Source organism: Hippopotamus amphibius, chromosome X, assembly GCF_030028045.1.
Source record: "Hippopotamus amphibius kiboko isolate mHipAmp2 chromosome X, mHipAmp2.hap2, whole genome shotgun sequence".
NCBI classification, from domain to species: Eukaryota; Metazoa; Chordata; class Mammalia; order Artiodactyla; family Hippopotamidae; genus Hippopotamus; species Hippopotamus amphibius.
In genome coordinates this window covers 7,046,965-7,071,717 of record NC_080203.1, presented here as the reverse complement: position 1 = coordinate 7,071,717, position 24,753 = coordinate 7,046,965, and the positions used below count along the sequence as shown (strand labels likewise).

Genomic DNA, 24,753 nt, shown 5'->3' with positions numbered 1-24,753 from the left:
ACTGTAAGAGCCGGGGTCCATCTGCGCATCAGCCACCAACACAGCAGCTATTTCCATCGACACCTGGAAGCTGGAATCCAGCCCATATCAAGTAGTGCACCTGATGGGCTGTCTGCCCAGAGGGGCACCATTTTGCAATTCACAAAAAGGCCCTGTGTAGGCTGGCAAGCCTGGAGAAACATTCAGGGTGCAGAAGGTTGGTTCTGAGCAAAGATTCTGGATCAACTAACAGCCTATGAAGCCCTGTCTTACATACAAAGTTTAAAGTCAGGCGTGTCTTGGAACAGCCTTCTGAGAGTGGCAGGCCCAAAGACAGTGGCCAAGATGAGCACAGTGTCCAGTGGGGACCATCCTTGGCCCCTTTCTCCGGATCTGCAGGTCACTCCACAGATAAAAGGAGCAGGACATCAGAGCCACTCTTTTTTTTTTTTTTTTAAGCTCTTGCTTGGAACTATCTGGGTGTTTCCTCTTGCAACTGACCTTCAGATCTCCAGGGGATCTTAAGCACTCTGGGAGGATTTCAGGAAACCCAAAACAGCCATGATGTGTTTAGAACATTCTAGAACAATAAATCCAAGCCCTGAAACTTTCCAACCTCCTTAAGGATCTCTGAACCTCCCCTCACCTGGTCAAGGACTTCCAATGATGCCTGCTAGCTGATGCCTCTGCCAGTCTTTGGGTCACCACCAGAGCTTTTTAAAAAACTGTTCCAGCCTCTACAGCATCATTGCTCAGGTAATAATAACAACAACAGCAATAATAACCAAGATGAAAGCAATGGCTACCTGTATGGACTCCTAGGCAATACGTATAAACTTTCTTTTTCTAATCCTTCCAAAATTTCTCCAAAGTAGGTATCATTGCTACTCATTTTAACATGTGAGAAAATTGAGATTCAAAGAGTTTTATTAACAAGTTCAAGAGAGCAAACCCATTAGAAAATCCAGTATTTGAACGCAATCCTGTCTGGCTCTCAAGCCCTTGCTCTGAGGCTCATACTACTACAACTAAAGTCTTCGTTTCCATAGAACCTTCTGGAATAATGTTTCTAGCTCTCTCTTTTTTCCTCTTCAGAATCACTTAAGTGTTCCACTCTGTGAAGTAGCAAGGTTTCTTTTACAGTTACAAGTAACACAGGGCCTGTCACACCATAGTGTCCTAGGACATCCCAGTGCCAAGGGCCCTCTGTGGCCACCAGGATCTGCTCGAGGCCCAGAGAATTAGGAACAGACAAGACCTTAAACGTGGCTCTCCCCTCCTCCTCCAAGGCTCCTCATCCTTCTTTTGTTCATTGCATCTCATCTGCCCCAACTCTCAGGATCTGAGCTTTTCTAGGACCAGGACTTTGTTTTGTTGACACAGTTTTATGGACTATTTTACTTCTTAATACTCAAGAAATGATCAGTCACACTAAAAATAAAAACAGAGTTTTCACACAATGGCAGTCCTCGTGAACCACTAGATCCTGAACAAACATCTGAAGTCACTAAGGAGGGCTGCTTTGTTCTGTTTTCATCTAATTGAAAAGTGCAAGAACAATCGTTGTTGTTGTTGACGACCACACACGCAGGCAGACATTCACATCAGCATGGTCTGTTCACATTTTGGGCTCTCCAGTGTGTGCTGAGTCTGGATGTGGAATTATAACCTCATGAAAAGAGATTACCATTTTTCTGCTGAGACCACCTGAACTGCAATGGGCATGAATGGTGCTGCTATAATAATTAAATCCCAAATCTTTCATAATCCTCCACTTTCCCTAGAGTAATGTTCAGCATTAGCTATGGATGGAAACGCAAACAAGTACATGTAGATGCAATAATAAAGCTTAATAGGTCAGGGAAGGAGTGGAATGAAATGAATGCCTGACATCTCCAGAGAGAACTCGAGATAGTTTGCCTTCCCAGTGACTTCCTTGACTTGTGTTTGCCAGGACTTGAATCTATGCCTCAGATTGTCCTTTACTAACAACTAGATCCATACCAGGCTTCTTGCATGGGAGAGGTTTAATGTCAGTCACTGTACAAATTGGCTGCCTAGTTCCCGAACTGTACATTGGAGGGCCTTTCATTTCCATGTTAAGATCATACAGAGTTGATTGGAGAGTCAAATAAGTGCTGCGTTCCGGTCTCTGCGCTCTTGTTCTAACTGAAGGAGAGTGGCCTGAAGACCCTGAGCCCATTTCTGAGTCCAGCTTGACACCCCGTGACACATTTCCCAAGTCACCACGGCTTACCGTCAGGTTGCTTGGCAAACTACAATGAGAGGAACAGAGTCTCACTAAGACGTTGCTTGTGATTACTTGCTAATAGTATTAACGCTGTACATTATTTCTAACTGTGGTGATATGTTTCCAAACTAATAAATGATACCCTGCATTATTTTGCGTTTTCATAAAGCATTTCACATGCATTAGTTCATGTTGTGCTCACCACCACCACCCTGTGAAAGAGTTTAATTATTATTCCATTTAACAGATGACGGACACAGAGGAGGCACAGAAACAGTAAATGACTTACCCAAGATATCAGAGTTTATGATTAGCCCGCAGTTGAATCCAAACATCTTGATTCCATGCTAATATGTTTTGTTTTGTTTTGTGGTGTTTTTCTTGTTGCTGTTGATTTTATTTCATATTCTGTCCTTTGTATAAGTTACATCCTCTAGGAAAACATTATATACTCTCAAGTTCTGGCAGGAGATGGTCTGGGTTCCATGTTTGCCTCCATGATTTCTGAGCTGTGTGACCATGAACGAATTTCTTAAACTCCCGAGGCCTCAGTGTTTCCATCTGGAAAATGGGGCCAATTATTATTATTATTATTATTGGAACTTCCAATAATAATTACAAATTACATGCTGCTGGTCAAACAGCCCCTTCCCTAACACAGAAATGGATCTTCTAAAGGGTAAGAATCATTTATCATTTATTTTGCTGAACACTTAGGTGTAAATTAACACTGTGTTCACACACACACACGCATGTGCACACACACAGACATGAAGCCCAGTATAGGTTGTTTTTAAATGTCTACCTTCTAAGCTTATGGGAATGATACAATCTTCATCTACCACAATGTGTTGTAAAGAATTATTTGTTCAGAGTCATAAGCCTGCAACTGCAAAAAAAATGCTGAGATACCTTTTGTCTCCTCTAAGATCTTCCAAACATCCACTAGTCTCTTGAAGGGCAGTCATAAATCCTGCAAATTTCGTTTATCTGAAACCAACTCTAACAACTGTCCTTCCCACCAATCATCCTTTATATCCGTCTTCGGGTTTCAGACCTCAGTGAACACATCCTGGTCTTACGTGGCTGAGCATGAAAGTGGAGGAGCTGGCTTTCTTTGGAGAGTTTCTGGAACCCACTCTGACCTGAATCTCTTTCTAACATTTGGACATAACCTCTGACATAACGTGCTCCCCTGTTTATCAAATTAGAAGCTGCCTTTTGCTTTCCAGCTTCCCTTCTGGAAAAAAACACATAGGTGGGAATCAGGAGATGGGCGTTTTAGGACGGGCTCTAGCACTAGCTGTGTGACCTTGAGCAAAGCACTTGGCTTCTCAGAACCTTTCTTTGCTTGTCTGCAAAATGAGGCTGGTCGACTGTATCGTTTCTGGGAAGATGCTGTGCGGAAGGCAGAGGTGGATAAGTTGCCGCGCATGCGCACGTGTGAACTGGAGGCTGGGAGGGGGGTGCTCGTTGGACAGCCAGTGCTGGGATCAGCTGGAGCTGGGGATGGGGAGAGGGAGAAGGGATTCTTTCTGAGATGGGGATTCTTTCTCAAAAGCTTTTGTGAAGGCGGTGGGATCAGACTGAGCTGCGGAGGAAACACTAGGACTTCCAGAGTTGAAGAAGGCACTTCTAGCCTGGGAGCTGAGCCTCACCCTGAGTCTGGAAGCAAGAAAGAGTGAAGCTTGCTCAGAAACCAGTAATCAGTCCAGAGAGGCTGGGGCTGGCCCGATTTGAAGCCTGGGGATGAGGTCTAAACTGGTGTTTAAGAAATAAAAATATTAACACCAGTTGGTGTTTGAAAGGAATATAACTGGAATTTTCAGATAATAAGTCACTCTTCCTGCTGTAGCTCAGATTTGGAGCTAGGGAGCGGGTGGCACTGGAATTAATACCCCTATAGAAAGAGAAGGCTGTGTGTGCTCGGTAAACAATTTTGAAAGTGCTAGTTCATCACCCAAATTCCGACCACTCGTATTTTTCAGGTACCTTGCCTTAGGAGAGAAAGATTTCTTATCCACATCATGGGCTTACATCTCTGGGATCAAATTTTATGGGAAGAGATCGGTCATATATCAAAAGGTTAATGACTAGCCATTTCTCGCCCAGCTATTTTGTGGCCACTGAGCCGCCACAGTGCAGAGGGCACTAAAAGGCAGTGGAGGTTCACTGGGCCTTTTGCCTCTGTCATCTGGAGAGCCCTAGCAGGCTTCGACGACAGCCACTAGAGCTAGGGGCTGCCGTCATGCCCCCATTCTTTCATGGGAGACTTGGAGCATCTTTTCCTGTAGCGATCCACTGCCACGTTCCACCTCCACAGTGATTGATCAGTACATTTATTACACTTTCAGTAGTAAAAATATATAGACTCCAGTCATCTCTGGAGATGCTGAAATAGTCCTTTTTTTCCTCTTGATTTAGGGGAAGGTAGAGAGGGAGGATGTGTGCAGAGTCTGACAGAAATATAAGAGCTCAAATATCTAATTAGCTGAAAGACTCTTGGTTCCCTCTGCACCTTTGACAGAACTGCAGCTGTCAAATTGGAGCTCCAATATTTTACCCTCGTCACAAGATGTATCTGAGGATGATTTAGAAAAGGCGCTTTCTAACGTTAGTGCCACTCGGCTTTTTTTGTAGGATGCTTGAAGACGACCTGAAGCTGAGCAGTGATGAAGATGACCTTGAGCCTGTGAAGACCTTGACCACTCAGTGCACTGCCACTGAGCTCTACCAGGTAGGAATAGCCTAGGGCTCGGTTTGGGACCCACCGGGAGGGATCTAGAGGAACTGGAATGGTTTTGCCATCTAGAAGCCTACCCACTGCTTCATCTCTGGGCTTTGGAGAGAGGGAAAGAAGCAAGGGCAGGCAGAGTGTTCTAGAATAAGTGAAATCAGCTCACACTTTCAGTGAGGAGATGCTGAACTCTTGAATATTGCTTTCACCCCTGTCCTTCACTCCCTCCTCACCATACACACCTATTGGTCCTCAAAAGCAATAGAGGTCGTCTTTCCCCCTCCTGGACTAAGTATGGTCTTGAGTGTGGTGTAACTTTCCTGTAGTGACTCCAGCGTGAGGCTTAGCACTCACTCTCATTCATTCCTTGGGGTATAAATGTGAGTGCTCTGTTCACCTTTCCCAGGGGCGCTACTTCAGAACACAGCTGAGAATCAGTGCCCAGCAGCTTGCAGCTCACATGAACCTTCAGACAAAAGGCATTTGGCAAAAACTTGCTGCTGCCGTGTCTTCTTCCACTCTGCATCACAAGTATTTACAGTACTTACCACCAAATTAGATGTGTATTCAGCATTTCCAATGAGCCTGGACCTCTTGATTTGAAAAGACCAGGTATCATGTATGAATCATGATGATGCTGATGTGTGTCCTCTGGGACAGAAAACTGTCTCGCATGTGGGGTCCTCCTGGGCGTGCTGAGAACCTCAAATAAGGAACACGGAAGGATCACCTTTTTTTTTAAAGCCAATACCTGACCATGTTCTTTCTACCATGAAGTCTGGTAAGTTATAAAAGTGAAACCAGGGTGTTTCAAGGAATGCTCATGCACTAGCATTTCAAGATAGGTAACAAATACAGAATTCCATATTCACTAAATATTTTGTGAGGTGCCTGCCAAAAAAAGCTTAGGAAAAACTCTTCAAGGCTTACCTACTCCATTCTTATTTACAATTGTTGACCACACAAGGACTCCTACCATTCAGCATAATTTTAAAATTGAGTGCATCTTCAATGTTATATAGCCAAAACTTCCCTCTCCCTTAACTTTCTCCACTTTATTCTGCTTGCATCTTGGATGATATGTAAAAATTGCATCTTCGCAACTTTGATGCTTTATCAAGAACACGCACAGTCGCCTCCCAGGGGCTTGTGGTACGTTTACTGAATGCAAGTAGCCCCTTTCCTACTTAGGTCGTGGACTCCAGAGCAAATGTAAAATGCACACTTAAATTCCCGGGTCTGTCATTGCTGCTTCCTGCATTTAATATGCCAGTGACAAGAACATTATAATGGTAAATAACACCCCCTGAAAATCCTAGGTCACTGATTTTGACAGATGCAACTTGACTTTTTAATGAAAATGCTTCAAGCAAGTCATCAGCAGTAAGTGAAGGTAGAGTTTGCGTGTTGGCGTCTTCTCTATGTGATTACACAAGTGCAGTCTGCTTTTTTTGGCTTCTCAAGTTGTTATTTTCTGTATTTACCTGAAGAAGTGGCATCAGGTCAGTTGGCCTGAATCATCTGGGGTTTTTGGATGTGTGTGGTGACCGTGTCAGTGCCGAGGCCCTCAGATAAGCCCGGTTGGTGAGTGGGAAGCTCTCTGTGGCCCGCAGCCCTCAGCCTGCCATGCCTTTCCCAACAGAGCTTCTCGTTTGAAGGGGAGGTTGGACTGGGATATCTGAGGAAAGGCAAAAATGACAACTTATTCTCCCTAGCTGGGTCCAGGAAGCAAGAAGTGGGCGCAGGGTTATAAACATTTGCAAATGAGCCCTCCTTCTAGAGTTCGAGGACTAGTTACAAAGCCCGAAGGCTAAAGGCCAGGAGCGAATGCTTATGCAGCAGCACAGGCCACAGTGACAGCAAGTTTGGGTGAGTTTTGGCTTTCTGAGACCCAGTATTCTTTTTCAAAGAAGTGTGGATTGAAATCATTTTCCTTTTTTTCTTTTGGTCGTTGTGGCAAAATCCATATACCATAAAATTCACCATTTTAAAGTCTACAATTCAGTGGAATTTAGTCTCTTCACAAAGTTGTGGATCCAACACCAGTTCCAGAATATTTTCATCACCCCGAAAGGAAATCATGCATGAAGCAGTTACTTCCCAGTTCCCCCTCCTCCCGGTCCTTGACAACCACCAATCTACTGTCTGTCTCTATGGATTTGCCTATTTCGTTTGAATGAAATCATACAACATGTGACCTTTCGTGTCTGGCTTCTTTCACTTAATATCATGCTTTTTAGGTGCATCCATGTTGTAGCCTGGGTCAATACTCCATTCCTGCTTTTATGGCTAAATCCTATTCTGCCGTATGGATACTGCCTTTTGTTCATCCATTCATCAATTGATGGACACTTGGGTCCACCTTTTGCCTTTGCAAATTGAGTTCCTATGAGCCCTTGTGTATATGGTATATGTTTTTGTTGAACACCTATTTTCAGTTCTTTTAAATTGAATCTTTTAATTTTTTTTTCAATTCTTTCAATTCTTCCCCCTAGAAGTGAAATTGTTGAGTCCTATGGTAATTCAGGTTTAACTTATTGAGGAACCACCAAAATCATTTTCTCTTCAGGAGAGATAAGATGGTGCCGCATAGGTCATATGCGACTCTTCCCACATCTTGGGATTGGGACCATCATATCTCCAGCCACAGGAGAAGTCTGGAGAGTTCCCATTGATGGAGCCACTCTTGTTCTGTGCCAGACATTAAGTTAGGGGCTTGGTCTTTCTCGAACCTCACAGCAACCTTACAGGTAGATTTGGGCCTCCAGTCTGCACTGCGGAATTGCAGAATCATTTTATTTGTGGCAGGATGATTGGAGGGAAAAGGATCCGAGCAAATGCTTTGGTGCAATAAATGATGTGTCCAAACCACACCATTGGTTTGAGCCGTGTTGTGCTTAGAAACTTTCTCAGAACCTGGTAGCTACATTCACAGGTACACATGGTTCTATAAAAAAGCCATTAGCTTTCTGGAAATGTCCTCAGCTCATCTCATCCATAATCATTGCCCCCAAATTGCCCAGATTTGATGAGTACACACCAATCTTTTCCCCAAAGCTCCTAGGACCTTATGCTATGGTTTGCGACATAAAGAATCCCAAGAGAATGCATTGCAAATGCACATCTGAAAATGAAACAAGAGGCCAAGAGTGTCAGTTTCTAATTTGACATTTCAGTCCCAAGTCTCTCATAATCAGAACACTCTCCCCTCTCCCTGCCCTGCCACCAGCATCCTCCACGGCAGTATTGGCCTTGCTGAGCAGGTCCTGTGCACAGATACCGATAGAACAATTAGGATGTGTTTAAATGCTAAGTATTATTCCAGCAAATGGGAAAATACATCAGGGAGCCTGAAGGGGAGAGGCGTAATCTACAAGTTAAAGATGTCAAATGGTCAGCCATGGAGCCTCGGGAATGTAAAAAATATTTTTAACAAGATTGGTAACTCCTTTTTATAAAAAATAAATTTATTTATTTATTGGCTGTGTTGGGTCTTCGTTGGTACATGAGGGCTTTCTCTAGTTGCGGCAAGTGAGGGCTACTCTTCGTTGCAGTGTGTGGGCTTCTCATTGCTGTGGCTTCTCTTGTTGCGGAGCTCGGGCTCTAGGCACGTGGGTTTCAGTAGTTGCAACGCACGGGCTCAGTATTTGTGGCTCGTGGGCTCTAGAGCACAGGCTCAGTAGTTGTGGCTCACAAGCTTAGTTGTTCCATGGCATGTGGGATCTTCCCAGACCAGGGCTCGAACCTGCGTCCCCTGCATTGGCAGGTGGATTCTTCACCACTGTGCCACCAGGGAAGTCCCAAGATTGGTGACTTTAAAGTCAGAGATGGATGATCGCATATGCACGTGGCCTCAGTGAAGAAGCCATGGTGATTTACCCTGAATATGTTTGTTAAAAGTTTGTGTGCTCTCTCCACATTCCCCATTGCATTTTTCTCTCTCCGTTGGGACTATTTGGGAAGCATCTATGTCCATGCTGCTTGGACATCGGTGGGGTGGCAGTGCTGGCGCCATGGAGGAGAGTGAGTGAGAGCATAGGTGTGTAGTCGAACAGGTTCGAATCCTGGCTCTGTCACTTTCTGGGTGACCTTGGGCTAAGGACTTAAGTATCTATAAGATGGAGATGACGGAGGTAACAATAGCACCTACTTCACTGGGTCATAGTGAGGGTTCAGCGATTAGGTAAGTGAATGCAGGCCAAATCATTTGACACGATGGTCAGCACATGGTAAGTACTCACCACTCTACATCATCATCATCATCGTTACTACTACTACTAACGATCTAAAATGTCTCATAGTTGAGAGGCTAGGTACATTACTTCCCCTTTTCTTGTAAGGAATGAGATGTTAAAGTGAGCTGCTGAATTAACTACCTGGAAAACAGCCAGTATGTGGCAAACTTGAATGAAAGGATTCTGTCTTGTCCTAACACCTATTAGCTGTGTGCATCTAGCCACGAGGAATTGTAAGTATAGTCATTGAGAGCATGGTTTTTGCAAACTTGTTACCAAAGGGGATGGGGGTGGGAAGGGATAAATTAGGATTTTAGGATTAGCAGATACACACTACTATGTAAAAAATAGATAAACAACAAGGACCTACTGTATAGCACAGGGAACTCTACTCAATATCTTGTAATAACCTATAATGGAAAAGAATCTAAGAAAGAATATATATATATATATATGTACAACTGAGTCCCTTTGCTGTACACCTGAAACTAAGACAATTTGTAAATTAACTATACTTCAAATTTTAAAAAATGGTTTAGAAGGAGCATGGTTTTTGGGATAGAGTAGCCTGGGCTTCAGTCCCAGCTCTGTCACATACTAGCTGCATGACATTGGTTGAGTCACCTAACATCTCAGAGTCACACCAATAAACTAGAATAAACCAGTCCTACCTAACTTATAGGAGTGTTGTGAGGATGAGTTGAAGATTGTGTATAAGAGAATGCTTTGCAAACCACAAACACTACACAAATCGGTGGTTGTTCTTCCTTATGGCCCTTTTAAACATTAACTGGAAGCCCCCTCTTTGGGGTCCATTGGTAAATAGATCTTGCCCTTCATTTTGGCTTTGGTGTCCAGAGGGATCTGCTAGGAACTGGGTTTAATGTCCTAACTGCACCCACAAAGACATCCATTGGGTATGAATGACCTTTCCTCCCCTCTGAGCTCTGGGGAAGTTTTAACCCAGACATCCCAGGAAGAAAGGCCAGGTTGCCAATGACACAGCACGAAGCGCTCCAGGAAAATTATGCGTCTCTAAAAAAGAGTTTTTCTTCAAAGGACTGACGTGGGTGGAGAGTTGAGTCATACGTTTGGATCCAAGTTCTTATTTCTCTTTCTGAGTTCTCACCGTGCCCTGGAGAAAGGCTATAAGGGTCTGCTGTGACACTCTACTCACCTTGGTTTTCTCTCAAGAGCTTCCCCTGAATGGGAAATAAATAATTACTTAAAGTTGACATCGGACATTGGAATGTTCCAGAACAGTGTTTGAATTGGATGCAGTGTTTTGAATTTAGTCTGCATGAACATACGAGTTGCAATATGTTCTGTTCTGTTTTTGAAGTCAGCTATCAATAACAGGGTTGGACGTACAGCAAAGTGATTCAGTTATACATACACACACACACACACACACACATTCTTTTTTTTACATCAACTACATTTCAATAAAAATTTAAAACAATAACATAGTTGGGATATGGGGGGGCTCCATGATGTCTATTACCCAGCTGACTGCATTTTTCCTTCTCAGCTGCCATTCTTGGCATCATAAATATAAAACCCAACCCTGGCCTTCTCCATACAACACTTATTGAATTGCCATTTTCAAGCCAGTCATGCAGGACAGGCAGTGATGCTGTGATGAGTCCCCTGGGGTTTGGCTTGAGAGCGGCACGTCCAGTACGACGGGCTTCCTGAGTGTGCGTCAGTGTGGTGTTCTCTGCCCACCCTCGCCCCTCATATCACGGAACCTGCAGATTTCCTTTTGGTCCAGTTTTCAACTTATGTTTCTTGGGATTAAAAAAAACTCCTGAAAATGAGGGGTTAAACCTGAAATCAATTTTCATTTACAGCTGAGAAGCAGTTATTGATGCTGTGTTTGCAGTTCGATACAAGATCTAAAGATATAGACCCGGTGCTTCTCTTTCAATATAAGCAGCCTAATCAGTCGCAAATGTTTTTTTAACAAAGAAATTGTATTGACAGGTTTATTAAAATTGCCGTCTTTAAAGTTTTAAGCTATCCACAATTTGACCTATTCTGAAGGCGTGTGGTGCCCAAACTCCAGAACTCCTTCCAGTACATATTCATAGAACCAGGTAAACATCTTCTTGATGTTTCCTTGAATGTTATCCTGATGCTTGATTTACGCAGCTCAAAGCATGTAACATCTGTTACACTCTGGCAGCACGATGGTCTGTGATGCCTGGGTTTTGAAGCCGAGTTAGATCTGGACATGGCTCTCTCATGCCCTCATCATCTCAGATTGGTGTTAGCAGCATCAGACTTTAACATTATAAAGGTCATAAAAGACATAGGTGTGTTAGAAACGACCTTTAGGGAATTCTAATATTAATACCATCTTATGATTAATGTGAATGAGACTGAAACCTTAGGTGACTTCATTTAGCCCAGTTAGAAAGTCAGAAAACCAGCCCTATGGCTGGAAATGTTCAATTAGTGACCAGGCTCAGCTAAAGGACTCTGGATAAAGCTTGGAGTGGTGTGTTGGTGCTTTAAAAACAGAGCTGAACAATTTCAATTTGCTTTGAGCACAAAGCATTCTAATGAGTTGTGTCTGGACACATTATCATAAGTAGCTCCGATGTACCCAATTTTATTTAACCCAATCTTCTTTCTTTTTCTGCCTAGGGATTGCCCTTAGAAATGTGGTGCTTAATTCAAAGCATGTTACTGGGGATGTGTGGACTTTTCAAGTAGATGTTAGTAGCAGTGCTGTGCCTCAAGCCTGTGAACATTTATAGAAAAGCACTGCCTTCAAGCTCTTCTCCTCCACTTCATAATTTTACTTTTTGTCTGAAGATCACTAGTTACCTCACACACAAAACAGCTTGCTTTTAATCCAGGTTCTTGATTTGGGTTTTATACTTGATTCGTTTTTGTTTGTTTGCTTTTGTTCTTATTGTGGGGCCAGCTCCCTGGCTAGGGTGCCGTTTGATACTTGCACCTGAAATGATGTACATGCAGCAGAAAATCTGAACATTCTGGCAGCTTTGGGCTGTGTTCCTCGTACCTGTGATGCATATTGAACTTCCCAAACCTCGTGGCCAAGTGAAATTCAAGCCCACTTTTCTGTTTAAAGTTTGCTAATGAAAGGGGGGTTGGGATCCATTTTCCTGCTGCTCTCAGCTGACCCCTGACTTGCTGCAGTGAATTCATTCGGGGCGACAACACATACTTGTCCCTGCTGTAATGGTTCCTATTTTTTAGGCACAGTTCTTCCCTCATCATGCTGAACAAGTTGTTACCTCCCCAAGATTTCTCTGCATTTCCATTTACTTTGTTATCAGCAGAAAGGCTGGGGAAGGCCTCTTCAGTAATGACACGAATAGGGCACCCACAGCAAGAGAGGTCAGCCTGTCAGAGCTATAGAAACAGCAGATGGATTAGGATGAAACCAGGTGCAGAATAACTTTGATAGAGTCTCTTAATGTAAACAGTTTATCTGTCATTGCCTTGTATTGAAATCCCCCACAAAATGATCATGTCTGGGCTGTTTCGACTGCAGAAGGTAGCAGGAGAAAATCCGTACGTTGTCATATTCTAACTATCCAGCAATTAGAGAATGAGAGGATATTTTAATTTATTCATTAAAGACAGGAAAGTAAATAGGATAACATATAAGGTTAATAGAATAACATTGGCCTTCATATTCCCAAGACTGTGTTTCCCATTTGGCTGTATTAGCATAGAGACTAGATTAATAAGAAACTGCTTAGGGCTTGTATGATGTGATTTTTAATATGCTCCAGGCAAGTCTGTGACTGTTTAGAAACCTGCCTGCTGAATTTTTTCATTGTAATTAGGTCTTCTACTTTTAGTACCAAATATTTTGACTTGTAATCTCCGTAGATTGCCTTTTTATTGTAGTCTCCATAAAATTCTTTGAGCACACAGAGATGCAGAGAAGCACAACATTGTCACACATGTTGTGTCCATCACCACTGATGGCCAGATGCTGACTAACGTCCACTGCCACTTACGAATTGTCCATCTATGAGCATTTCCATCGCAAACCCAATGGCTGTTTTGTTTAGTGTAACACTTTCTCACCATGACCTTAAATCAGACATTGGTGAAGATGTCCTGCTTGCCTCAAGGTCCAAGTGGAAACAAAAATGTGTACAATCTATAATTTCAGAAACGATAACTCTCTTGCAGGACAGGGATGACCACTACCCTTTGTCCACAGAGAGCACAACGGCACATATATGGCTCTGTAGAGAGGGTGGCGGGGAAGTAGCAGCCACCTCTGGGAAGCTGGGATCATTAAGTCAATTTGAATCCAAGTGCTGGAAGGAACAGGCATCACCATGTTACCCTTGTCGCTGCCTCTGGGCTGGAGGGAGTGGCTAGACAGTATTGGTCCTCTTGCTACTCTCTCCCTCACTTTTTGTTTGGTCCAAGCTCTCTCTTTTCCTTATGCCCCTTCATTGCCCCAATATGGGTCCCACATCCATGGGCGGAGCCTGGAGGTTCTGTCTCCGTCATCACCTAACCACCCTCAGGCAGTGTGCCATGTGTACCTAAGTGTATTGGAGGTGTCCACGTCTTGAGTTTAATCAGGGTTCTAGCATTTATTAAAGCAATGCGAATGTCTGCAGGAATAAAACTCTCTGCCAAACTGAAAACGTAAGATTTCGAAATTTAGATGCTGGCTTGGAAAAATGTACTGGGGCTTTGGTTTAGGGCCTAGAAATGCTTCATTCTGTCTCCCAGATATCTGCCATCTGCTGGAAAATCTACCAGGCAGACTGGAAACACCCAAGGACCTTATCGTGAATGGAAAGCTGAATCTGTCTTGTTCTTAAGCAGATGTATTTATTTTTTCTATGTCTTTAGCAAGCGCAAAGAGCGTAAGCATTGTAAGCACACCGAACAGGTATCCAAGTTTGCGATTAGCTAGTAATCCAAGGTTAAGGATTCAAAAGTCAAGTGGACGGGCAAATAAAAGCAGCAGACATTTCCAAAATGTATGGTGTGTCATAACCCATGTATCATGAAGAATCTCATAGGAGTCTTTGGAACATGAGGTATACACATTTACAAACCTGCGAACAGATCTTGTTTCTTGCTAATGGAGGTGGTCTCCATAATGGAGGTTCCATATTTTTCCCTGAAATACTTGTGTGTGTATTAAAACATAGACTACCAGACCTTAAAATGACCATGGACACGGAGGCACGCAGAAGTCAGTTGTATTGCGAGGTAATAGAAAATATACATATTGGTCTCTGCCCCCCCAGCCCCAGTTCCCAGCACAAAGCCCCTAAATCCCTGTAATTTCCTAAGTAATACGAGCACTGGGAGCATCTCTTGTTCTAATATTTGGTCTTTTACTCTGGTTCCTGACCCAGGGTCCTAAAGCCCCTGGAATTTCCTGGGCAATAGGAGTGTCTTTGGTTCTAATGAGGCAACTATGAGTGGGCTTCTAGATGGGGCCTGGTCACCAGAAAGACCAAGTCATGATTAGAAGCTAGGGACTTCCAACCCCACCCTCCCACTCTCTACAGAGGGGAGGGCACTAGAAATGGATTCAGTAGTCGATTGTGCCTTTATAAATCCCAATAGTACGGGGCTCGGAGAGCTTCCAGGTGGGTGAACACATCCACACACACGAAGGGTGACACACCCTAATGGTGCAAGGACAGAAGCTCCTATGTCTGGGACCCTCCCAGACCTCGCCCTGTGTATCTCTTCATCTGTCTGTTCGTGTGTATCCTTTATCATGTCCTTTAATAAACTGGTAAAGATAAGTAACTGTTTCCCTGAGTTCTGCGAGCCGCTCTAGCAAATTAATCGAACCCAAGTTGGGGGGGGTGTGCTATTGGAACCTCTGATGCATAAGCCGATTGATGAGAAGCATAGGTGACAACTAGGGCTTGGGACCAGCACCTGAAGTGGGCAGAGGCAGTCTTGTGGGACTGAACCCTTAACCAGTGAGATGTGATGCTCTCTCTAGGCAGAGAGTGTCAGAGTTGAGTTAAATGGTAGGACACCCAGCTGGTGTTGCAGAAATTTGCTTAATGTGGGAAAACCCCACACACATCTGGTGACAGGGCATTGTGAGTGTGGTCATAGTGTGAAAGGAGAAACACAGGTGGAAAGATTATTGGGTTTTCTAATACAGATAGATGATTAAAAATGGATGTAGCATCCCTGCCCAGAGTGTGACATGCTCAAAAGGACAAAAAGCCTAAACATGCTAGTACTGAAGATGCGTCATCAGTATTCACTCCCATGTAAGTTTTGGAATACTTATTATTATTATTATTATTATTATTATTATTATTATTATTAGTTGCATCTTAGTTGCGGCACGTGGGATCTTTTGTTGCAGCACATGAGCTCTTCACTGCAGCGTGTGGACTTCTCTCTAGTTGTAGGACACGGGCTCCTGTCTAGTGTGATGTGTGGGTTTTTCTCTTCTCTAGTTGTGGCGTGTGGGTGCCAGAGCACATGGGTTCTGTAGTTTGTGGCACACAGGCTCTCCCTAGTTGAGGTGTGTGGGTTCAGTAGTTGTGGTGCGTGGGCTTAGTTGCCCCAGGGTATGTGGGATCTTAGTTCCCCAACCAGGGATCAAACCCACATCCCCTGCATTGCAGGACGAATCCTTTACCACGGACCACCAGGGAAGTCCCGGAATACTTATATTATTGAATACCTACTATGCACTAAGAATACTCTTCCCATTTTCCTGGTTACACATAGTAGGGAAAGAGCCTCTATTAGGTATTGATCGTCTCCCAGCAAAGGACACATGTCATTTTGTAAGGGGTGCCTCCCTAGTATCAGGGCAAGAGGATTCGGACTGGCTGGGGGAAAGAAAATTGAATTTTCAAATCCACAAACCCCAGGGGAATGGAGTAACTGAGTACCACTTACTTTGGCCCTTCTAATGGGGAGAATAAATAAGCCAATACTGAGATGCTCTGCCTCGTGTCTCCATATTTACTCCACTTAGAGAATGATTAGTGTTGACAGATGACTCTTAGGAGTGAAACGTGCTTCTTCACCAAAGACAGTGCATTGTTCATGAAGTTACAATATACCAAAACTTCAGATATAAACAAAATTGCCAGTTGAAAAATGAATCTTGCTAAAGGGTTTTGTATTCAGCAAAAGAGTCAGCCTGGAGGAAGCAAGCCTTAATGGAATGCAGGCACTTCTGAATCCTGTTAACACATCGTCTTTGGGCCAGACACTCAAAAAACGCCTGCAGGTTGCCATGTTAGCGAAATACACATGCAGAGACAAGTAGGAGCCGCTATGAGGCCTCTATTCAATTGGCGTTGGCAGGATCGTGAGTGGCAGGTTGGATGAAGTTGATCAGGAACTCAATGCGCCTTGGGAAGCCATGAAGGATGCATGATCGAAGGAGAGCATAGAATGAAGTAACAATAGGGAGACCAGCGGCCCAAAGAAGATGCTGTGGCTATTGTCCTGGTGAGAGGTAATGTCTCCAGCGAGGCCATAGCTGCAGGAAGAGCGAAGAGGGGATGGAAATTGGCCCTGCCCAGACCGCTCCATACTCCCTCCTCATTGACGTGTGAATTCAAGCCTCGTGGGCAGCTGCAGGATGGATCCAGATGCAGTGGGTCCTGGAGCCCAGCTTTTCCTCCAGAGGCCTCTTTTCTCTTCTGCACGGAGCTGGGGACCCGCCGGCACGCTTTCATACCCGGAGCAGTGCTCAGGCCTCTCAGACTCCACAATCAGCCCCAGTTCTTTTACCCAGCCCATGTTTATTAAGTGACTGTTAGGCGCCAGGCACCTGGAACACATTTCCTTCTGTCAAAATTCTAATCCTGCCCCCATTGCGTCTAGCCAGGCCTGCATCATATATGCGTCAAAAACAATGAATTAAATTAAAATGGGAGAAGCCCGACACTCTAAAGCTATGGGAGATGTTTTTGCTTCCTTCAGGTTCAAGATTCAAATACAGGATGTTTCCATGTTCCCTTCTGGGCACTCGTCCAGAGGGTTACATTTAGTGGGGAGTGTCTCCCTGAAGATTGCTGTCCCTGGATGTAAAGTCAGAAATTCAGGCAGGCATCCAGGTGTTGCAAAAGGCTGAGTGACATCTTCTCCTTTTAAGCTGCAAGCCTGGGTGTGCGTGCATGCGTGCATGCTGCCAGCTCATACCTCAGCCTATAGGATATAATATAAGCCTCTTGCTGTTTCACTCATTTCCGTGAAATCTATTCAAATGCTGTAATTAAGAAATTCATTTTTATATTTGAGCGAGTGCTCTCAAGGATATGTCTCTTTAATTGATTTACCCAATTTTGTAGGTATTGATTTTTGCCCATCTGAATACCTTAATGACGAGTTCATTTGTTAATAGAGGCGTTTCTCTTCTGAACTTAGGCGATCAATGCAATTTACCAATGCGTGCCACTAGGTGAAGGTATAGCTGTGTCTCGCAGAGCAGCCCCATGAAAAGTTAAAGGTAAAGCATAGAAACACAAAACCAATGCAATCGATTGCTCTTCTGTCTTGTTTCCATAATGTGTAATATCTAGTTGTTTGAAATTATCTGAATGATTGACTTTTCACTTTTTATCAAGAAATGTATTATATAGACACAGCTTGGGTGTATCTGCTAGTAGAACGCCAGGAAAAAACATATAAACAGGAAATGTAAAAGGCATGTAAAGCAATGGTAATAGAATCACATTTTTTGCTTGACTGACAGTATGATTATTGATTAAGAAGAAAAGCAGTCCCTGACTATGTAGCCTCGTAAAATGAGTCCACGGCTCCAATCTCTCTAGGCCTTCTGAGTGCTCACTTTAACAGTCTCAACAAACAGGAAACATATTGCACTGAGTTTGTTTTCTGTCAGTCTCAGGGGAGTGTGATGTCATAAGTCTGGATATAAACGTTCAGGGCATGCTTCTTAAAAGCCCAAAAAGATTCTCCAAATATTTTTATGAATATAGCCTACTTGTCTATTGGACTAGAATAACAGTTCATGATATGTCATCACTAGGGCGGAATTACATTTCCAGAGACTTTTGGAAAGTTCAGTCAGCTATAGAATATGACTAGCAAGTGTCCTAAGTGCTTTATATGTAGCATTTTCTCCCTAAAGAAATATGATGTTCTGTCTGCCCTGGAGGATGGGGCTCAACAGAAAGCCACTTTCTTTCCTTCCTCCCTCCCTCCCTCCCTCCTTTCCTTCTTCCTTCTTTCTTTCTTCCCTTCTTCCTATTTTTTCCTAATAACTACATTTGATGGTTCCTGGAATTCAGTGTGGTCCTTGAGTTACTTCAGCTTTGGTGCAGCAAAAGGATTCTCTACGTAGCAGAAAGACAAGGTCCTTCTTCTTTTTAGGAAGCTAGATGTACTGAGTGAGCAACTCTAAGCATGTCCTTAGCCACATCATCCCTCCTGAGGAAACAAATTTGCTGCTTAGCAGGGTACCACCAAGAGTACAACGCTGGTAATAAGAGAAGAATCGGCTCATAAACACCTCTTGGAATGAGACAAGTGTCTCCTCCCTGGGAATATAATTTTCCAAGCTGCCATATCATAGAGGAGGTTCACCCAGGGCAGCATCCTCAGGACTTCCCAGCCTCAGGGTCAAATGTTAGTGAAAAAGCAAAGAGCCCTCCTAATGGAGTGAGGTGTGAGAGGAGGGACGGCCAATGGAGGAGTCACCTGGAAAATGATGCTGCTTCCTAGGCTTCCTTGCAGGGGGAGAGAGGGCAGAGGGATTGGCATGCGCTTGTGCCCCCACAGCATCTTGGGTGTCCTGACCTCTCTACCACCAACACCAATCCCAAGAAGGTTCGGGGCATAGGCCTGTGTGAAGGTAGAGGGCCCTCTCTCCTGCTGGGCCAGGCCTGGCAGGATCGAAACATGTCACAGTCTTCCTCGAGTAGGACTTTGCAGACAGAAGCATCCTGTTCACCCCAGAACTACTCCTGATACGGAGAGAGGAACAGAATGGCTTCTATAATCCTTGTTGGAATAACGCATAGATTTGATACTACAACGTGGTCACTGGTCAGAAAGCCCATCAACTCCCTGGCTACAAAAAATATATGCACCATAAGTTTTAGTTACCAAAGGGGAAAGGGGGTGGGGGAGGGATAAATTAGGAGTTTGAGATTAACAGATACACACCACTATGTATAAAATAAGTAACGAGGAACTACTGTATAGCACAGGGAACTATACTCAATATCCCATAATAAAACTATAATGGAAAAAATCTGAAAATAATATATATCTGAATCACTTTGCTGTACACCTGAAACTAGCACAACACTGTAAATCACTATAGTCCAGTAAAAATAAAAATGTGTGCACCGGTGCCTGTGTGAAATGCGGTCGCAATCAAGATGCACATTTTTGCTTAGCATGCTGTGGTTTCTAGAGCACCGTCATCGATGTTGGCTACTCACAACCACCATTGATGTAGACAAGGCAGGAGTGATGGTCTTCCTTTTTAAAATGAGGAAACTGAGGCTCACAGGTGTTAGCCACGTCACTAACATCATGATGATAGGAAATGGCACAGCCGCTGGCAGAACCCAGGTTTGTGGATTTCTAGCTCAGCATTCTCTGCACTTATGACCCATTGCCTCTCGTTGCACCATGGTGGAATATTTTTTTTAACATCTTAATTTATTTTGTCATCCTATCTTATGTTAGAACTTCCGTGATGGCAAGATAAGTATCATGTTAGGGAAACGTGGCACAAAATAAGAAGAATATAGGTTTTAAAAAGCATATAGACATTACAAATTAAAGCAGCATGAGTGTTAACTATCTAGCCTCCATTTTCCAATCAGTTTAAATTACTTTAATGTATGTTTTTAAACTCAAAATTAGCTGTAATCCCAATATGTAACCCTCTTAATGCTTGCTGAATCACACTGTATCATTTCATTTCTTTTTCCCTCCTCTTGCAGGGTATCTCACGTTCTTGAACATGTATCTGGAACTTGGGATTGTCTTTTCATGTCCCATGATTTCAAAAGAGGAATTTTCTCCTTGTATATTTTGCAGACTAATTCTTTTACCTTAAAGGCATATATATTTTGCACGCAAATCATTCACTTAACTTTTCTTCAAAGTCTCTTAATAATTCCTCATAACGTGCTTAAAACAAAGTCAAATTACAGTGAAAGTGGAGAACGCAAATGGTGAAGCGTTTCTCATGCTTGGCGGACACCCCCGCAACCATTTCGTTTGGAGAGGAGCACACAGGAGGATGACATGAGAGCATCTGACTAGAGCTGTGGGGACTCTGGAAGGATCCTGGGTTAATTTCCAAAGAAAAAAAAACCTCTCAGCATAGACATTTTCCATCACTATCCAAGAAACCCAGAAAGAAATTAATTTGAATGAAGTTATTTTCCTATAATGGCTGTATAAAAAGACATATGTTTCCAAGAAACTGGCCTTGAACATGATTATATGCCTCCCACTCAGAGAGAAATAACTGGGTCTAATTGACAGTCCTGACGCACAGAGAAGAGAGGACATTTTCCGAAGACATGTCGCTGAATCAAAGCTAGGTCAAGCAATGACGCTTTGATTTCCCTCCTCCCCGTCTTCTGCCAGTGGCATGCTCAGCCCGTCACATCCAGCTTGCTTTAAAAGGAAACCACTGGAAACTATGCCCGTTACTTTGTGATAACCTAAGTCTGTTCAGGAACAGATTTGCTTGGATTTTAAGGGATTCAGAAAAGTAGATTCACGTGATTTCCACAATGGCCTGTCTTCAGCCCACTGCCATATCCTATTCCGCCAGCTGGGATTGGGAGAGAAAAGGTGGTAGAAGAGGCAGACGTGGGCGTGCAGACCGGCTGCGCTTCTGTAGTGAAGGTCAGGGTCTCGCCCCCACTTCTTGCCAGCATCTGGCTCTTCCTTTCAGCATCCTTTAAGGGACTGCTCAGAGACAGGCATTCACACCCTGAACACCTGTGAGAGCTGACTTGAGCCAGCCAGACACATAGTCCTGTTTCCTCATTTTCACCTGTTACCTCATTCCCTCGCTTTCTCACTATTCTACCACTTGGCAAAATTCAACCTCAGGCACAGATGGTGAGAAAATGATTTTTGCCTACCCAGCCAAAGAAAGTGCCCAAATATTAACTGGTATTTATCTAGTAACAGAACCTGAGACCTAACAGAAGAGAAGGACTTGGATTTCCAACACTCATGTCTAAACTGGGGAAGTATTTCATCGATTTAAAACAAATTGCTTCCAAGTGCATTGAGTTGTTGTTATGCATAGAAAGATTCAGTGTGCTTATGCATTGGTCACTCAGAATGTCAAGTCCAATGTTAGATTATAAATTGTCTCGTTATAAGTGGTTGCCTCTGCCTTCTAATTTGTAGCAGTATTCTCTTGTCTCTTAGCCCTCACCCACCTCCAAGATTCACAAATATAAAGGTCTCCAAATGGATACCTTTTAAAAGGGTCTGAAGAACCCTGAGGTTGGCAAACCACTGCTTCAACTCCCCCCATACTGAATGCTATTTCTACAGCCTGTAAGAGTTTGGGGGTGGGGTGGGTACAAGTTTGGTTCTGATTACATAATTATGCTACAGAAGTATGAAAAAAAAACCATCACTAAAACCCTCCAGGTGCTTAAACAGTTTGATAGACTGTAGCCACTCTGCCATCAGCACCCCCAGCTGTGTTGCTTAGCAACATTTTAATTCCAGAAGAATCCAAGGAGATGCAATCCCTGTGGAGAGGGAAACAGAAATAAGAGGGCTGTTGACAGATGATCTGAGTTGTTTCTTCTAATATACTGTGAAGATCACTAGCTCTTTTCATGAATGATAAATGGACTGTACACAGATCAATGGCTTCAGCAATAAACTGGGACCAGGCTCCCTGTCTAAGGCACGCAGGCCGAGAGGCCCAGAGATTTCCTCATTTCGAAGATTTGGTGTGTGTTTTCTTAAAGGTTCCACGGGAGGAAATTGATCTGAGCCGTCGTCGTTGGTCAGCCCTTGCCCTTTTGTGGTATCTGCTAATAAAAATGATTTTAGAAATGGATACTTTGGCTTGTCTATTACCAGGCAGGTGCAGCCAGGTGGCCGGAGCAATGCAGGGTAAACGGTTTCCCACCAGAGATCTAAAAATCCCCGGATGTGCCCATGACCCCTTCCTTCTGTACCTCCCTCCCCACCCAGGGATAAGTCAAGCAGGTGCACACGGAGGAGGGAGGTAAGATATTTCTGAAATATGGGGAATGGCCAATTATATGACTATTTATTTATCTCTAAGCCAATCACAATAGAGCTCCTTTAGGGTAAGGGATTTAAAGTCTAATTGATTAGTATTATCCAGAGGTAGGAAAATATTACATATTCACATAATTAGAGGGAAAGACTTTTCTAAATTACAGACATAAACATACAGACAGATACAGAGAGCTTACAGTTTTAGTTCTAAACTTTCAGTTACAAGTCAAGCATATACAAAGTTCACAGGTCCATTTTAAAAACCTGGTCTCTTCTCAGTGGGTATACATTCTCAGTTTATTTGAGCTCAAAATACACACACAGAAAAGAACAATAAACGAGATTCTCTGTGCTCTTTCACCCAACAGAGACAAGATCTCTGTAAATCACCAATCCCTTTCTAGTGATCAACAGATGGTCAGCCCACATAGAAAGGAGAACCATCCAGGAAACTTAAGGGCGTCATGAGGAAGGATGCAGTTGAGTCTTATCTCAGAACGTGGATGGCAGTGTGGTCCTTTGAAATTAGCCATTTTCCAGAATGTGAAAGGATGGGGTGGGGGGTGATCGCTGTTTTCCAGAAGCACAGGGCTCAGGTTAAAAAAAAAAAAGATTGGAGGGAAACGGGGAGAGAGGAGGATGGAGTTGTGAACCTAAGGGTCCACTCTCACGGGCACTGCTGAACTTCCCAGGCAGCTCTGGCAGTGCTCACCTGTGTCTGAAAGCTGCACTTGGACCAGTAACCATGCTCCCTGGGAGAGGAAAATTGCTTTCTGTGTCTCCGGTCTGTTTATCTCCAGGAGCCTGCCTTGGTTAGCTCCTCATATTTCTGAAGAGCATTTTATATTGCTTATTGTTTTGGTAACTAGTTGCAAAGATTATGCCTGCTAATGTAGTCTAATTGCATTTTTTTCTTCTGTTCACAGGCTGTTGAAAAGGCAAAACCTAAGAATAATCCTGTAAAGTAAGTTATTTTTTTATTAGTTGGAAATGTTAATTTGAATGGACCCCAGCCATGTGAAAAAAGAAGGTCGTAAAAGAGACCTTGATTTTGAGTTCATCTCTACTGGTGACAATTTAAAAACAAAAACAAAAACAAAACAAGCAGGAAAAAAAAAACCCTCCAATGAGCAGGGACCAGCTTTTCAATTTTTCCTGTGGTCCCGATGAGGAAGTGCTCCAAGTTATGCCCAGTTTACATAAATTAATATGTGCCATCCATGAATAGCAGCCAAATACTATTATAATCATATTCAATGCATAGTACTTCAAGCCTTTGGGTTTTGCACATGCTAAAAAGATTACATTTTTAATTGCAAACCTTGGACCTATGACAGAGACGTAAGTGGCTGAAAATGTGCCAAGTGATTTCCAGCCACGTGGGGAGGCTTGGCACCTCAGCATCAAGGCCTCGCTACTCTGTTAATGAAAAGCTCATAAAAATATATTTAACTGAAGGTTTTTCTAGCTAACAGAGAGCTATTTCCAAGGCATTTTATGAGACACTCTTAAATTATAAACAAGCCGCACAGCACTCTTTTAAATATAGTACATCTCAGACATCCTGTCTCTTCCAGAAGGAAGACTTTAAAATTAAAGATGTCTGTCTTGTCATTTGGGTTTGTGACATCTGATTGCAGTGTTATAATGCATACCAGTTCCACCAGCCATGTGGCCTAGGGAAGATCTACTCTGTTTACCGGGTTACTACAATTCTGGTAATATCACATCTCTAGGAACTATGTGTTAATTAAAGTCAGCCAGTTTCTATTATAGTGGATACCAATACCAAATGCAGAAATGGGAAGTGCATTTATTTATTTTTTAATTTGTATCTTTTAATATAAAATATGTCTTCTGTAGATGGCATATAGTCAAATCTGGCTTTTTCCCCCCAGTCTGACAGTCTCTGCCTTTTGACTGAATTGTTAAATCCATTCACATTTAATGTTATTATTGATAGAGTTGGATATATATAGTTACACAGTTATATAGTTGGGAGTGCATTGATTTTTAATAGCTTCTGGGAGAATGGATCAGCTAATGCCAATGACAAGAAGGCTGCTTGTGTTTTGTAAAATAATTAACTTTTCCAAGTCACCAGGGTAGTGTTTAGCACACCATTAAATCCAAGTTCTGATTCATTTTTCCAAAAGGCTCTGTGTACTTTGTTTTTAAATTTAATTTTCTTAGGTCATAGAATATTCCTTATCAGCCTTCTTTAGCCTCTGGAAGGGTATCTGTGACCTGGAGATGTGTTATGTTATAGTCACATTTTTAGTAGCTGAATTTTTGTCTGGTTGTTTGCTTGGGCT

General features: G+C 43.1%; 1 protein-coding gene across 1 annotated transcript in view; it reads left to right on the top strand.

The window, feature by feature from the left end:
* AFF2 (ALF transcription elongation factor 2) overlaps positions 1-24,753 on the top strand; it is a 318,303-nt gene that overhangs the window by 211,319 nt on the left and 82,231 nt on the right. Inside the window, exons 8-9 of the mRNA XM_057717549.1 lie at positions 4,871-4,967; positions 23,365-23,402. Of these exons, the coding sequence (XP_057573532.1) occupies positions 4,871-4,967; positions 23,365-23,402 (135 nt within the window). The remainder of the gene's footprint in view (positions 1-4,870; positions 4,968-23,364; positions 23,403-24,753) is intronic.